General features: G+C 35.9%; 1 protein-coding gene across 1 annotated transcript; it reads left to right on the forward strand.

Moving 5' to 3' along the window:
- The first annotated feature begins 5,318 nt into the window (after positions 1 to 5,318).
- Positions 5,319 to 17,410, forward strand: cher (filamin protein cher). The gene is given in 9 exon segments (XM_071890335.1): positions 5,319 to 5,888; positions 5,890 to 6,074; positions 6,197 to 8,445; positions 9,453 to 9,815; positions 9,874 to 10,140; positions 10,299 to 12,033; positions 12,035 to 14,338; positions 14,398 to 15,665; positions 15,732 to 17,410. Coding segments are annotated over 9 exon segments (10,257 nt in total). The 5' UTR covers positions 5,319 to 5,463; the 3' UTR covers positions 17,193 to 17,410.
- Positions 17,411 to 18,106: the final 696 nt, after the last annotated feature.

An 18,106-nucleotide genomic window follows, 5' to 3' on the forward strand; every position in this document is an offset into this window, starting at 1 on the left:
ATCATGCCTCTTCTATCTGTATGCATTTGACATTAGCATTATATTTAGGTATATAATGAATTAATAGAAGTCAAATCCTCTAAAGTACACTGCATGATGGATTAATAATGATGAAAATCCGGTTTATTTTTTAGATGACCTGTTATTTAGATATGAATTTTCTTATCCTTACCCGTTGTCATTACTATTTAACTCCTGAGTAGTGAACATTCTTTCCTAAATAGATTCAATATATTTAAAACTTGATTGAATATCCATGTGTGCTCATAAAAGACGAAGTATAACCCCTGAAGATTTGTTGCGGAGTTATTATTGTAAGTCCTTCTTGGACTCCGAATAGAAATGGTGATCGACATCGGATTAATTCTACCAAATATTTTTGTTGATTTAATTTTCTTCTTCCTCCCTTGTAACAGCTAATTGTGGATCATCCAATGAAACGTCTTGAGCATCATTCTTTCTCTCCTCCAAAACATCCTTCACATTGTCAGGATTACCATGTTGAATTCGGTTACTTTTTTAAGATGCCCAATGCCAATTCTACAATAGATTTTCATCATTGTCGATTAATGTTTATTCGGTTTCGTACGACTCAAAATTTTGATAGTAAAGGAAGAGTTCGAATCAGGGCCGTGAATATGAGGGGATTATATATTCAAATAATATGACTGGTATGTGAAACAAACAAAAACCAAAAACTAACGTGGTCACCCTAACAATTTGAATTTTTTTTTTAGAAGAGAGCAGCTTAGCTGTCATGTCGATTCATTAAATTAGCTGCGAGCAGCAATAGGATAGGGGAATCAACACAAACCCCACTCTGTAACTAGCAATTATAGAGACAGAAACTACTCTGATGTCAATCCTCAATTCTACTCCGAGTTCAAAAGCCTTACACTTATAACTCTGCAACAGATCCTTAGTGTTATTCTTCATCATTCACGAACGTGTGGTTACTTTGTACTCATAATTATATGTTCTCTCTTCAAGAATCAAAAAATGATTATAACAGCTTTGCAAAATAAATAACACTTTTTCAGGTTGCAATTAGAAAAAGAGTGCGATCTTACATTTTCATATTTATTTAAACTATAGAGGGATTCTACGCCCCCTGAATAAAAGTTATTTGTCTTTTCTAAAAAACAAGTCATTAAAAAAATTATTATGTTAAAATTCTGCAAAATTTGTCACCCCCCTATAGAAAAATTATAATGATGCCCTTAGTTCGAATCAGAATAATTATTATTCATAAATTATAATCTGGCAGTAGTCTATATTTATATTAGGGTAACTGTTCAGTTTTTCTAGGAGAAGTCCTCTTTTTACACCCTGCCCGAGCAATTCTACGTGTTTTTTTTGTGGGGCAAACATTTAAATATCAACTTATGATAAAATTAAAAGTATAGAATTTTATTACAGTCAATTTTTTTTTTTTAAATAAAAAAAAAGATATTTTATTCTTAAATTTTATTCATTTCTAAATAATAGGGGAAGTAACAATTTTGAATATTTTTTTGCTTTATTTTGACGATAAAATTAATATAGTAAGGATTATCCAAAAGAGATGGTTTCAAATGGTTCTCTGGCTAGCCTTTAGTTTCCGGGCAATGGAATAAGTACTCACATGCTTGTCCAACTCGACCATTTCCATTATTTTATCGACATTTTCGACGTCCATATTACCAGAATGGAATCGTTGGAACCACCGCTTTGCTGTTTCGTTCCATACTGTATTGGTTTCATAAAAAGCAAAAAAAAAAAAAAAATTGCCCGCCTGCTCTGCCTTTTCACCTTGGTCCTAGGGACATTGAAGAATGCATTGATTTTTTTTTAAAGTTCCATTTTGAAACGCTGTAACACACAATTGGCTTCACCATACACAAAACTGTAAATAAACTTTTTAAAGTGTTCGCTTAACCTTTAAGCATACTTTAGCTTTTTTACTCATTGTGTTAATCGTGATGTATAGCTTTTTAGTTAACTTAATCTTAAGTTATGATTACAGCACTCCCTAAAACTGACGCTATTCGCGCCAATTGTACTCTTTGTTGGAAATCAAAATATGGTTATTAATCATTCTAAGTTGTACAATGTATATTCACTCACTATTCATAAACAAACAAATTAAGTGTAGGAACATTCCAAAAACCATCCCCTCCCCATACCCTGTACACGCCCTTGGTTTAGGATTTATGTAATTAGTTGGGATTGGATGTCTGTAAAGTTATTTCACAAACAAAAAAGAGATTTTTGCGTGGACTGTACGCATGTAATTTTTATTCATCATTATAATTATATTAATTTTCCCTTGCGAAATTCTGATGAATGATTTTCTTACTAGGTAGAAAATTATGTAGCAGCCTATACATTGATACATAAACTCTGGAGTACGTGCAAAAGAAAAGTTTTAGTGAAACTTTTTCTTATTATTGCAAATAAATCATATGTACGTCGTTTTATCTGATCAAAATATTAATAATAGCATCAAGGATTGCATTCATCAAATAAAACTTGACACGGAAAGTTTTTTTCTTCCCTCTCTTCTAAAATTACAATTCAAACATGAAACTTCCCTTAGAATATGTTTTATGAATAATTTTCTTAACAAAAATATCAATTCAATTTATTTCTTGTTAAAAAAGTTGTGTACAAAATATTTTATAAAACTTCAAATATTGTTAATTATTTGAATAGAGACTCTGAGTAAATCAATGTTCCTCAAATAGATAGAAAGACAAGTAAAATATTTATTTTGTTACATACTTGTATAGCTATACAGTGTTTCTCAATGCGGGTGCAGGGACATACTTGGGTGTTATCAAAAAATGCTTATTTTTACATTTTTGTTTTTTAACTAATAAATAGTTCTAAATTTCATGTATAAATAAATTTGAGTACATAAGTACATGGCAACAAAATGTTTCCTGGTTGTTTGTGTATCCTCTACAAGTCTGCCCGCACGTCATACTTTTTCTTTCTATCTCAAAATTGGATACAGTGACAGGGGATAGTTGAAATTGAATCCTCGCAGCCTTTTAATAATAAAGAAATTACTTCGGTACGTCAAGCATAGGAACGCAAAGTTAAGCGAGAATATATTGAGTGAAGAAAAGGAGAAGGATTTCAACTTTTCCGAGTTATTAGGATAATTAGCACTTCGAAGGGGAAACAAATTTCAAAAATCCATAGACATTCAGAAAAAGTTTGAAAAATTAAATTTTTAAGAATTTTTTTTCAAGAATAAACAACCATTCAGAAAAATTTCAAATATTAAATTTTTGGCAAAAAATAATCAAAAATCCATAGTTATTCACAGAAAATTAAATTTTTTGGAAATAAATTTGAAAAATTCAATTTTTTTAAAAAACAAAATTTCCAATATTAATTTTTTTGGGGAAAAAAATCTAAAACTCAAAGGTATTAAGATAATTTTTCTTTTTTAATAAATTCAAAAAATTAAATTTTCGAAAGAAAAATGTGAAAAATTAAATTTTTTGGAAAAAATTTCAATCATAAAATGGTCAAAATGTAATACTTAGGATGTGTTCATGATTAAATCTTAACTGTATTTGTTTCTGTAGAATTAGTAATTTCTGCTTGATGTTGAAAATAAAGTTTTATATAAGATTTTCTTTTAATTTCACTCACTGAAGAACTATGTAGGCATTTTCTTGGTTGAGTTATTTTGAACAGTGCAGAAAATATAACACTAAAAGGCTCTCAAACTGTGATACTCCAGGAAGTACTTGAGATTTTGAAATAATATTTTATTAGTGGTACTTAATTCAGGGGCGTCCGCAGGCTGAATGGGATGTTGCCCCCCCCAAAAAAAAAAAATCAGGAATTTTTGTTTTTTACTAGAAAATTTAATATTACACACTACACCAGAGTGTTGATTAGGTAAAGTATATGAAAATAATTACCCTTTTCTTCATTCGTTGGATTATCATATTTTGACTTTATATGCCTAGAGCTCCGAAAAGAAATTGTTGAACTTTTATTAAGGTAATCAAATCTATGATTTGAACATTTATTATGTACTTATTTCCAATTATTTGCACCCCTTAATTATTCCGAGGGAATATTTGCAGAGCACTTATTTATTCCTAAATGGCTCTTATGGTTCCCGTGCAACTGTTGTAGGAGAATTCTTCATTTAACAGAAGTGAATATAAATATTATGTCAATGGGATTGTCTTAATATTTGAATATCAATAAATTCTTATCAATTATAAGGACTTTGTCGAACATATTTCAAATATTTTTCTTCTCCTTTAAAAAAAAAAAAAAAAGTTAAAATCTAAAATGGCTAATTAGATTCTTTATCTAGCTAGAAATGATTCCATGATCATAAGGACGAGAGAAATTATCTCCTCCATGAAGAATAAGGTAACATGATGGTGTTAATATACCTAATATTTATATACTATATGAATATGAGGAACGCACGTTGATTTCGAGAAGAGTGGATAAATAAAATAATACAAAAGAGCGTGTGCGATATCGTCGGATAAGAACCAGTAATTACATACCTACCGTAAGTAGGTATTGTGAATGTAATGTTTTCCCTCATTTTTTCAAAATGAGCTCATATCCTATCAACAAACGAGCGCTCTTCACGTGAAAACGGCTGCTCTTCTTCAGTGACAATTCCATCTTCTCGGCCGCATACCTAGAGATGTGACGGACGCCCCCCTTTTGAAGGTCATTTTGAGATAAATCGGCCCGAAAATGAAATAATACCTACAATATATTGTATCAATAATAATAATTTTGACTACATCCATTTTTTGGGGCGCTCGTTTCCTTCTTCGTAGGGTGAAGAGAAACCTTGAGGACGTCGTGCATAGAAGCACAGTAAAGGTGGTGATTCTTAAAGCAGGACCTATAATAAGAAGTAAAAGGATGGGCGCTCTTTGGAAGGCCCCAATTGCTAGGAAGTCAGTCTATGATTATAAGCGAGCGGGTCAAGGACTCGTTTTGTGATTTAAAAAAAAAGAAGAGTCCCTTCTCAATGGACTCGGACTCTTTTTGGGATCCATAACTTATTTATTTATACATCTTATTTATTGTTGCTGAGAAGCTAAAAAAAGTGTGTTTCTGTTAACTTCTATTGCTAATTGATATATTCATTTATGAATGTTAAGAAACTACTCAGAGGATTTAAGGAAGTGAGGAATTGATTCGAGTAAAGCAGAGATAAAAAGAAAGAAGGGAAGAATTTACTTCGTTTTATGTATTACTCCTTCTCTTCGTGTTCTCTTTAATTTTCCGGATCAAGTGTTGACTATTAAGTGAATAAAGGAGAAAAAGCAGAGGTGGAGGGAAGAACTAAGAAGAGTAGAAGAAGACTACTCTCAAGTTGCAGACTCACACTCACACCACATCATCTTGCTTAATGAAATTCCTCAGGAAGCTGTAGGAGCAAAAATTTAAAATAAAAAAAAGGAGGAGACGGCAAAAATGACGAGTAGCCAGAGAAATAATAGCATAGGTGAAAAAGCGGTTACTCAGTTGTCTGAGGACTGTTCAGCCCTTCAGTACTTGGCACGTCGTGGTTCAGAAGCAGATAAAAATAGTAGTTCGGAAGAAGACGGAGACTGGGTCAAAGTCGACGAAGCGATGGCGAATGCCGAAAGAGAATTGTCGGATGACGCCGAATGGAAGAGAATTCAACAAAATACGTTCACCAGATGGGCCAATGAACATTTGAGACAAGCAAATCGATCCATTTCGGATCTCGAAACGGATCTCTCAGACGGACTTAAATTGATAGCTCTGATTGAGGTCCTTTCCGGAAAGAAGATGCCCAGACACAACAAAAAGCCTAATTTCAGGTCCCAAAAACTGGAAAATGTATCTATTGCGCTCCAGTTTTTGGAAATGGAGGGGAATCACTCTCGTTAACATCGATTCCACAGATATTGTGGACTGCAAGCTCAAGCTCATCATGGGGCTCATCTGGACCCTCATCATTCATTATGCTATTAGCATGCCAGTCTGGGATGGGCCTCCTCTAGGAGGATCTGCTTCCCAAAGAACTCCTAAACAGAGGCTCATGGACTGGGTCAAAGGTCATTACCTAAGAATTAACCAAAAATTCCCCCGTTTTTTTCTTTCAGTTTTCAAATCAATTTCAATTTGTCTCTTAATTGAGGGGGAATATTTTGTTAATTCCAACATTCGTTACTTTTAGATAAATGCCCGGATCTACCTATTCAAAATTTTACTGATGATTGGCGTGATGGAAAGGCTGTTGGTGCACTGGTCGACTCTGTAGCTCCAGGTCTTTGTCCTGATTGGGCTAATTGGGATCCTAAAAAACCAGTAGAAAATGCCCGTGAGGCCATGGACTTGGCTGATGAGTGGTTAAATGTGCCTAAATTACTCACACCTGAAGAAATTGTCAATCCAAATGTCGATGAACCGTCAATGATGACTTATCTGTCTCAATTTCCTAATGCTAAATTAAAACCTGGAGCACCTTTAAGGCAAAAAATAAATGCAAATAAAGTTAGAGCCTATGGACCAGGTTTGGAACCTACTGGACTTGTAGCTAAAGCCCCTGCCAAATTTGTCATTGAAACGTTTGGTGCAGGAGACGGTGATGCTGCATTTAGAGTTATTGGACCAGATGGAGCTGAAATTCCTGGAGAGATTGTGTTCAATAATGATCGTAAAAGGACATACTCCTGTTCTTATTTCCCTGAAGAAGAAGGCGAATACAAAGTGATGGTAACATTTGCTTCAATAGAAATTTCAAAATCCCCTTATGTAGTTAAAGTTGAGGGTTTTGCGGGAGATGCCTCTAAAGTAACAGCCTATGGACCTGGTTTAGAACCAGAAGGAGTTGTGATTAACAAACCTACTTATTTTGATATTAATGCTCAAGGAGCAGGAAAGGGTAAACCTGAAGTGATAATACTTGACCCACATGGTAAAAAAGACTCGGTTCCTCTAGAACTCTCTCTGGTACCTGGAGAGACTGAAATTTACCGTTGCAATTACGTTTCCTCGACCTTAGGACTTCATTCAGTCAATGTGTTCTTTGCTGGAAATCCAATTCCTGGAAGTCCGTTTGGAGTCAATGTTTCTCCTGCTAGTCTGCCTAGTAAAGTATGGGCTTCTGGAAGGGGTCTACAATCTAATGGAATTAGGGTGAATGAAAAAGTGGATTTTAGAGTGCATACAGAGGGTGCTGGTGAAGGCAACGTAACTGTTAAGATAATTGGACCAGGAGGAACGAATGTTGAAACAGCTATCAAGAAAGTAGATGAATATACAACAGAATATGTTTATACACCAATACGTGAAGGGAGATATGTTATTATGATAAATTTTGCCAATCAAGAAATACCCAAATCTCCTTTCGAAGTTAATGTTGGTCCTCATAAAATCTCTAATATAAGGGCTTATGGTCCTGGACTCAAGGGGGGTATCGCAAAACAACCCGCAAGGTTTACAGTTGAAACGAATGGAGAAACTGGAAGTTTGGGTTTCAGTATAGAGGGACCTTCGCAAGCGAAGATTTCTGTTGATGATAACGGCGATGGATCTGCAAATGTAAGTTACCTTCCAACAGCTCCTGGTGAATATGCTGTACATATATACTGTGATAACGAAGATATTCCAAAGTCCCCCTATATGGCTCAAATTATACCAGCTACGGACTATACTCCCGGTAAAGTTAAGTGTTATGGACCAGGACTTGAGAATGGAGTCAAACCTAATGAGGAAACTCATTTTACGATTGATATCAATGGTGCTGGGGATGCTCCCTTAGAAGTTATGATTCACGATGATTTGGGTGAGTATGAACCCAAGGTAAAGCAAACGTCTGAGGGAATATTTATATGTTACTACACACCGCGCAAAGGACAGCATTTACAAACAATCATGGTAAATTTTGGTGGTGTTGCTGTTGATGGAAGTCCGTTTAGAGTACTTACGGATCACCCTGTTGATCCTTCATTAGTGAAGGTATATGGTCCAGGAGTTGAAAGTAATTCTGTTAGAGCAGATATACCTGTAGAGTTTACGATTGATGCGAGTGAAGCTGGTCCTGGAGAATTAGATGTGGAAATATTTACCTCAAAGCGAAGACCCATTCCGGTTGACATTCGATCCATAGGAAATGGAATAACTATCGTCAAATACAAAACTGTGGAATCTGGTCCTCATGTAGTGAATGTAAAATTTGATATTGAGCATGTACCCAAGAGCCCCATTACAGTCGACGTTAAACCCGGTATTGATATTAGCAAAATTAAAGTAAAGGACTTTGAAACTCGTGCATTTGTTGACTGTCCTAATGACTTTGTTGTCGATGCAACAGCTCTACCTCAGACTAAAAGGTCTGTTCTAACTTGCAAGGTCAATGGTCCCAATGATAAAAATCCAATTGAAACGTTCGTTCAAAAAGTGTCTCCTGAAGGATTATATGAGGTAAGAAGAATAATTCTGCTTAGTGAGTTTAAGTAGCTATCTAGTAAAATGTACGGTTATACTGCACTCTTCTATTAAATTAACCGAACTGAATGATTTAACGTTCATTAATTTGAACATTTTTTATTTTTTTTTATTTAACCCTTTTAATTATAATAAAGTATTTTTAAATCGTTTCATAATATAATTGAATATTATGAATACTTTAGAAGCTACTACTTAAACTTTTTATTATATAATTATGTTGAAACTTTTGTTAGACAGAAAAAGTAACATTCACTTTCTTTTGCTTTACTATGTAATTTATCTTTATTTAGAGCAATTTCGCTGGTTAACCTGGTTTATAGTATGTTTTTGGGCTCAGTCATTCAGGCCAAAACTCTCAAATTTGTTCCAGACCCTTTCTCTTAATTAGTTTAAATTGTCAATAAACTACATATTATTATTTCCAATTTTTTAGAAACATAAGGTTTTAGTTTCTTGGTAAAACTTCTTGTATTTAGGAAGTTATGATTACATGACTAAGAGCAGGGGCTTGGATACAATCAAACTCTGTCTAACAGCCACTTATTTAAGTGTGTCACCGCACTAAGCGCCAATATCTGTCACATTTTCAGTTTTTCTTGCCTCGCCACTTAAAACAGGTTGGACTCTTTATATTTTTTTATGTGAGGCTCATTCTGGGATAACATGAATTTATGTACCCATATATAAAAAGTTTTATATAAGTAGTAATTACACTACTTGGTGTTACAGGGTATACCCCTCCAGATTCCCTATAATAACTTTGCCCGCGACTAAGAGTACTCTAATTTTAATTTACTTCAGTAGACATTTGGAGTCAATCAAGTTCGAGAAAGATGTACTGAACTATTTTTCATTGGCACTTAAAATTTTTGAGTGATATTTTTTTAATTATAAATAAGGAGAAATAATAATTTGATCAAAATCATATAGCAATTAGTTAAGGATGCGTTATTTAATAAATGTTTTCATTGTCTGAATAGGTTGTCTTCACTCCTCGTGAAGAAGGTAATCACATTGTTGACTTGAGATACGACGGTGTTCCCCTCCCTGATTCCCCTTTTAAAGTTGAAGCAATCAGAGGATGCGATCCAAGCAAGGTGAAAGCATTTGGACGCGGATTAGAGCGTGGTATTGTTGATAAACCCAACGTTTTCACTGTAAAAATGAATAATGCAGGATCAGGGGGCCTTGGGCTAGCCATGGAAGGGCCATCTGAAGCCAAAATGGATTGTATTGATAATCATGATGGAACATGTACCGTTTCCTATGTGCCATACGAAGAAGGAGACTATGATGCCACCGTTAAATTTGGGGATCAACACATCCCTGGATCTCCTTTTTCGGTTAGAAGTTTGTTCTTTTCATTAATTGCTTGTAATTAATGTAATGTGTTACATTTAGGTTCCTGTAACAACTCTTGATGGAAAGCCTAAGCCCAATGCTAAAAAAGTTACAGCTTACGGTCCTGGTCTCGAATCAAATAAGATATTACCCGGAAAACCTGCAAAATTTACTGTTGATGCTTCAAAAACAGGTGAAGCTAAAGTTGAAGTGAATTTGTCTTCACTTGATGACAAATTGAAACACAGATCCCCTTCTGTAATCGACAAAGGAAATGGCATCCATGAAGTTACTTATATTCCTCCTCCTATTGGAGACCCTTATAAGGTAAGATTATTTTTTTCACTTAATTTACACTTGATTTTTTAAGGAATCATATTCATTATTAGAGAATAATATTTGTTTATCGATTGTATATTTATGAAGTCTTTGATAAATATTTAAGTCTAACTGAACTAAAAATTATTATCCATTTCTAATTTTAGGTTAGTATAACTTATGGGGGTGAAGAAATTCCTCAGAGCCCATTCGAACTAACTTGCAGCCCTACTCTTGAGGAAATTGTTGGATTAGTTGATAATGAAAAAAGAAGGGGTAGTATGCATGGTAGAGGACTCCAAAGACGTGCAGATGGATCTATCGTTGGTGATGATGAGAGGATCAGACCCATACTTGCGGGAAATATCTCGTCTAACCCCGACTTAAATGAATCAAATATTGACACTCCTATCAAATCATCTAGTTTTAATCCATTAAGAAAAGGAATACAACGTGGCTTCTCTCAAAATGATTTTGAGCCTAATAATATACCTAATGAACAGGGAGGACCAAGAAGAGATAGTAACTTTACACTTTTCAAAGGAAGCGATGGTGGAAGTGATTCATCTAGAAAGAATAGTAGACTCCTTCCTGAAGATGAATTAAAGAAAATTGACACTCCACGAAGGGAGAGCAAATCTGGTCCATCTTCTGAGTTTGATCGTCGTGTAGATGGGGACAAATGGGTGAAACTAGAAGGTGATAGGAGTAGAAAGAATAGTAAGGTATCCTCTAGTGATGATGCATCGAGAAAGGGAAGTGGGATTGGCGGAGAACCTAATGTGAATGATAATTTAGGAAGAAAAGATAGTCTGGATGATAAATATGGTTCCCGTAGAGGTAGTGGGTATAATGACTGTAATGATAAGTATGGTAGTAGAAAATCAAGTAGTGAATATGGGCCTGATGAAGATTCAAAAAATCCTGACAGAAAGAATAGCAAATTCGGTTCTTCTCCTGATAAGTACGACTCGAGGCGTGGAAGTAAAGTTTCTGGAGCATCATCTCCAACCAAATATGGTGATGGTAAAGACGACTATGGAAGGGGAATATCTGGTTCGAGAAAGAACAGTGGAAATGGGGATAAAGATGATAAAGCTTATGGATCGGACTTTAGAAGAAGCAGCGGTTCTGGGGGAAATCCTGATAGATCCTTGTCAAGAAAAGGAAGTAAGTTTGATGATGCTACTTCTCCAGATGGTAAAAAAGATGATTACACTTCAAGAAAGAACAGTACTGATTATGAAGGGATTGGAGATTCTAGTCGTAAAAGCAGCGCATATGGCGATGATGAGTCACAAGATGCTCTATCAGGTAGACGTGTAAACAAATTATCCACAGATAAGTCTCCAGAAGAAATCGCTGTTAGACGTGGAAGTAAGTTTGGGGATGGTAAACCTCCCAACGATTCTGGTTCTAGAAAAGGAAGCTTTGGAGATGGTAGATCTCCTGATGATTCAAGACTTGAAAGTAAATTCGGTGATGAAACTTCCCCTGGTGATTCAAGACGTGGAAGTAAGTTCGGTGAAGGGACTTCTCCTGATGAAGCCAGACGAAGAAGTAATTTCGATGATGGAAGATCACCAGATGATTTAAGACGTGGAAGCAAGTTTGGGGATGGAAAATCTCTAGACGGTTCTGGTTCAAGAAAAGGAAGTTTTGGAGATGATAAATCCCCTGACGATTCAAAACGTGGGAGTAAATTTGGCGATGGAACTTCTCCTGATTATTCAAGACGAGGAAGTAAATTTGGCGATGGAACTTCTCCTGATTATTCAAGACGAGGAAGTAAATTCGGTGATAGAAAATCTCCTGATGATTCAAGACGTGAAAGCAAATTTGGTGATGGTAGATCCCCTGAGGATTTAAGAAAAGGAAGTAAATTCGGGGATGGAACTTCTGATGATTCCAGACGTGGAAGTAAATTCGGGGATGGAACTCTCTGATGATTCCAGACGTGGAAGTAAATTCGGGGATGGAACTTCCTCTGATGACTTGAAACGAGGAAGTAAATTCGGTGATGGAACTTCTCCTGATGACTCGAGACGAGGAAGTAAATTCGGTGATGGAACTTCTCCTGATGACTCGAGACGAGGAAGTAAATTCGGTGATGGAACTTCTCCTGATGACTTGAGACGAGGAAGTAAATTCGGTGATGGAACTTCCTCTGATGACTTGAGACGAGGAAGTAAATTCGGTGATGGAATTTCCTCTAATGACTTGAGACGAGGAAGTAAATTCGGTGAGGGAACTTCTCCTGATGACTCGAGACGTGGAAGTAAATATGGCGATGGAACTTCTCCTGATGACTCGAGACGTGGAAGTAAATATGGCGATGGAACTTCTCCTGATGACTCGAGACGTGGAAGTAAATATGGCGATGAAACTTCTCCTGATGATTCAAGACGAGGAAGTAAATTCGGTGATGGAACTTCTCCTGATGATTTAAGACGAGGAAGTAAATTCGGTGATAGAAAATCACCTGACGATTCAAGAAGAGGCAGCAAATTAGGTGATAGAAAATCACCTGACGATTCAAGAAGAGGCAGCAAATTAGATGATTCAATATCCCCTGATAATTCAGGAAGGTGGACTAAATTTGGTGGTGGATCTACTGGCGACTCCAGAAGAGGAAGTAAATTAAGTGATGGAATGCCTGCTGATGATTCAAGACGTGCTAGTGAAATCGGTGATGGAACTTCCCCTGATGATTCAAAAAAAGGAAGCCATTTCGTTGGATCGTCTGGCGACTTGAGAAGGGGAAGTAAGTTTGGTGATAGAACATCTTCTGATGATTTAAGACGTGGAAGTAAATTTGGTGATAGAAAATCTCCAGATGATTCTAGTTCTAGAAAAGGGAGTTTCGGAGATGGTAAATCTCCCAATGAGTCAGGTTCAAGAAAAAATAGTAATGGTGATGATTCTTCTAGAAAAGGAAGCAAATTCGGCGATGGTTCTTCTGTTGACTCTAGAAGAGGAAGTAATTTTGGGGATCAAAAATCTCCTGACAATTCTGCTTCAAGAAAAGGAAGCTTTGGCGATGGTAGATCCCCCGATGATTCAAGACGTGGAAGTAAATTCGGCGACAGAGCTTCTCCTGATGATTCAAGACGTGGAAGTAAATTCGGTGACAGAGCTTCTCCTGATGATTCAAGACGTGGAAGTAAATTCGGTGACAGAGCTTCTCCTGATGATTCAAGACGTGGAAGTAAATTTGGTGACGGAGCTTCTCCTGATGATTCAAGACGTGGAAGTAAATTCGGTGACGGAGCTTCTCCTGATGATTCAAGACGTGGAAGTAAATTCGGTGACAGAGCTTCCCCTGATGATTCAAGACGTGGAAGTAAATTTGATAATGGAAGAACATCAGATGATGCAAGAAGAGGTAGTTCAGCCAATGATTCTGAACAAAAAACATTCAAATATGGTCAAGAAAATGAAGCCGGTGACTATTTAAGTTCTCCACACAGATATGGACAATCTCCCAGAGAGCTTGGATCTCTTTATGATAAGTCTGGGAATGAAAAGTCTCCCAGTGATTCTTCCAGGAAAGGAAGTTTATTAAAAGGAGAGTTTGATTCTCGCCGTGGAAGTAAATTTGATGAAAATGATGAACTTTCTCGTAGGGCATTTAAATTTGGACTTGATGGAAAGTCTCCTGACGAAGGGTCTCAAAAGTGGACAAAGTTAGGCACTGGTAAATCCCGTGAAATGTCTCCAGGTCGAAATAAAAGTAGTACTCAATCGCCAGACAATGAAGGGGATTATAGTTCGTTTGACGATGCCAGAAAAGGTAGTAAGATAAGTGATGGTATGCAACCTGACAAATATGATATGTTTGGTCGGAAGTCATCAGGCGAAGATGGTCGTAAGGACTCTATGTTCGGAGAAAGGCCAGATAATGATGATAATCATGACAAAAGTCGCAAGTATAGTAATAATCTCTATGATGATTCAAGAGGTGGTTCTCGTTTTATTGATGTTTCAAAATCCAGGAACTCTGTTGGCCAGATTCCACAAGGGAGTATAAAAATTTCAAACGAAGAGCCTGGTGATGTTGAATATTTCAGAAAAATGAGTCAAACTAGTGAAACAAGACAAGGAAGTATTTCGATTGATCGTAAAAGCTCAAATGGATTTTTTAGTACTGTTGGTCATGATGATAGATCTCGTCAACATAGCTCAAGTGAAGGAAAGAAAAATTATGGTAATTTGATTCAATTAATTAATATTTTTAGCTTATTTCTATTAATTCGTTTTTTATAGCTTCTCCTCACAACGATGGTGACAGGAATAATAATAGGAAGGGTTCTAGAAGAGGTTCATCTGACTTCCATCCATTGGAGATATCTAATATTCCAGTTTCACCTCGAGATAGTCAAATTACCGCAGAAATCAGACGACCGAATGGCCTTAAGGATTCTCCTCAAGTGGAAAATAATGATAGAGGAACTATTGACGTTATTTATCAACCAAATGAGGAAGGTCTTCACATCTTGGACATTAAGAATCGTGGAGAACATGTTCAAGGGTCTCCTTATAAGTTTTATTCTTGTTCAACTGAAGATGGTAAAGTTCGTGCATTTGGTGAAGGTCTCACCCATGGTGTTTGTGGAGATTCAGCTAAATTCGTTATTTCAACTAAAGGTGCAAACGCTGGAGGTTTGGCCCTTGCTGTAGAAGGTCCATCAAAAGCAGAAATAAATTGTTTTGACAATAAAGATGGTACTGTTGATGTGTCATATTTCCCTACTGCTCCTGGAGAGTACAGCATCACTGCCAAATTTGCGGATGAACATATTGAGGGCTCTCCCTTCACTTGTAAAGTTACTGGAGAAGGTAAAAAGCGAAATCAAATATCTGTTGGATCAAGTTCTGAACTTTCTTTGCCCGAAAATTTGTCTGAATACGATTTACGATCATTAACTGCTTGTATTGTTTCTCCATCTGGAATTGAGGAACCTTGCTTCTTAAAGAAGTTACCTCGAGGCAACAACGGAATATCTTTCACTCCTCGAGAAGTTGGAGATCATTTAGTCTCTGTAAAGAGGAATGGTAAACATATCTCAGATTCTCCATTTAAAATTCAAGTTCGGCCCAATGATGTTGGCGATGCCTCTAGAGTAAAAGCCATGGGAGGTTCTTTAAGAGAAGGAAAAACTCATGAGGAAAATGTTTTCACTGTCGATACAAAGAATGCTGGATATGGTGGCCTTTCATTATCTGTTGAAGGGCCCTCTAAAGCTGAAATAAATTGTAGAGACAATGAAGACGGCACTTTGGATGTTTCTTACAAACCTACTGAACCTGGGTTTTATACAGTTAATATGAAATTTGCTGATCAACATATTCCGGGCTCTCCTTTCACAGTTGCTGTGGATGGTGATGGATCTAGAAAAAAAGAAAAAAATATTAAGAGAATGAGAGAGGCCGTTCCTGCAAATGAGGTGGGAAGTCAATGTACTATGACCTTCAAGATGCCGGGAATAGACGCAAAAAGTCTTAAAGCTGAAGTTAAATCTCCTTCCACACGGGTGACTAAGATTTAACTTATATTATTTTGGTACAACTTAATTAGAATTTTTTTGTATTATTATTAGGAAACTGGTGCTATAGTGACTGAGATCGAAGAAGGGCTCTACGCTGTTAATTTTGTTCCACACGAACTTGGAGTACATACTGTCAACATAATTTATAAAGATATTGATATACCAGGGTCTCCATTTCAATTTACTGTTGGTCCTTTACAAGATGGTGGAAGTCATCTCGTTAGAGCGGGTGGCCCTGGCTTGGAAAGGGGAGTTCAAGGTCAGCCTGCTGACTTCAATGTATGGACTAGAGAAGCTGGCCATGGATCCTTGGCAATTTCCGTTGAAGGTCCTAGTAAAGCTGAAGTTGATTTTAAGGATAGAAAAGATGGCTCTTGTCACGTTAGCTATGTTGTTGAAGAACCAGGCGAATACTCAGTTGGGATCAGATTTAACGATCAACATATTCCAGATTCTCCATTCAAAGTTTGTATCCTTCCATCTGGTGATGAGGCAGAAAGAGTCCGTTTATCGAACGTCGCAGATTATCCAGTGATGCAAGATGCACCTCAGACTATGCTTCTTAATATGAATGGGGCCGACGGTGATGTTGAATGCAAACTTGTATCACCTAGCGGTAGAGAAGATGATTGTTTCATAACTCCTCTAGGAGAAGGAGAACACTCTGTACGATTTGTTCCTAAAGAAGAAGGCCTTCATTATCTTCATGCTAGGTTAAATGGAATTCATATTCCTGGTTCTCCTTACAAAGTCATCGTTGGAAATCCAAACAATAATGCTTCAACAGTTTCAGTATCCGGCAGAGGCATTCAGAGTGGAATGACTGGAGAAAAGTCTTCCTTTATAATTAACACTTCTGGTGTTGGTGCTGGAACCTTATCTGTTACAGTTGATGGCCCCTCCAAAGTCGATTTAACTTGCACAGAGGCTGAAACTGGTTATGAAGTTTCTTATGTACCTATGGTCCCAGGGAAATATTATGTAACCATTTGTTATAACGGCAAGAACGTTATGAATTCTCCCTTTACTGTTGACATAGATGGAGATAATTTGGGACAAGGTCCGGTCAGAAAAAACTCAAGATCTTCAATGACTATGGAGACTATGCAAAGAACCTCTTACATTCGTCATCAATATTCAGAACAAAGACAGTCTATTTCCCAGAGTTCAAATTTTATCAAATCTTCCAATAGCATGTCTACTCCCACAAGGAGAATTGAAATTGGAAATTCTGATGTGTCCAAAGTATCATGTGGTGGAAGTGGCTTAGAGAGGGCTTCTACTCGTCGTAGAAATAGCTTCAATGTTGATTGTAGCAAAGCAGGAAATAATATCTTATTTGTTGGTATTTATGGGCCCGAAACTCCTTGTGAAGAAGTCAATATTAAACACAGAGGTGACCAGAAGTACTCTGTAGATTATACTGTTCAAGATAACGCGGAATATATTATATATGTAAAATATGGGGATGAACATGTCCCTGGATCTCCATTCCGTGTTGAAGCTAATTAACTTTTTTTTACTGCTATATTTTATATTGTAAGAGTTTTGTTAAACTTTTTTTAAATTATTTCTCTAATACCCTGTAATAGTTTATCATATAAATGATGTTTCTTTTTTTTCGTAAACATTAGCCTCTTTAAAATCTGAATAGGGAGGTACATATTACAATTAAGATTATTTATTTCATGCTATTTCGTATATTAATAAAGTCAATTTTTTTGTTCAAATACTTGATTTTTTGTTCACTAATAGCCGGTATAAATTTTGAAAAGGAATGAGATTGGTCTCGCTCTCGTACTGAAACATATTCGGGTAAATCAAATATAGCTAGGATTTTTCTATTTAATTTTATATTGGCTCAACATTCGAACTATAATAATAAATAGTAAAATTAATGTTATGTGAAATTAGATTATTTTAAAATATTTGACAATATTTCTAGTGAATAGACATGATATTAATAATTAGAGCTTCATAATGTGGGATGAAGTAGATAGACTGATTTTTACTTTAAAATGCTAGACTATCTTGGAACATTTGAGATTGACAAATAAGTTAATGACTCTAAATTTTCCAAAAAAAAATTATAAGTGAAAAATAATAATCTTTACCACCCTGAAAGGAATATTAACTTAATTCAATGTTTCATTTAAGGTTATAGCTTAAGTAAAAATACAGTTTAAAATCTCACGTTCCATAATCAACAACTTTAACATGGAAAAAATAAATAATGCATGAATTGGGGTTCCAACGATGCAAGGTAGATTAAAGTCATTTTAAAAGGACTATGAATGCATAAAAAAATTACTTTTTAATAATGGGTTGCAGATAATTGATTAACTTGAGTTAAGTAATAATTGGTGATTCCAACAAGATCCCAAGAATATGATTTCTAACAGCTAAGAAATGTTGAATGTATTGCT

The sequence above is a fragment of the Lepeophtheirus salmonis genome, chromosome 8 (genome assembly GCF_016086655.4).
Source record: "Lepeophtheirus salmonis chromosome 8, UVic_Lsal_1.4, whole genome shotgun sequence".
Classification (NCBI taxonomy): Eukaryota; Metazoa; Arthropoda; class Copepoda; order Siphonostomatoida; family Caligidae; genus Lepeophtheirus; species Lepeophtheirus salmonis.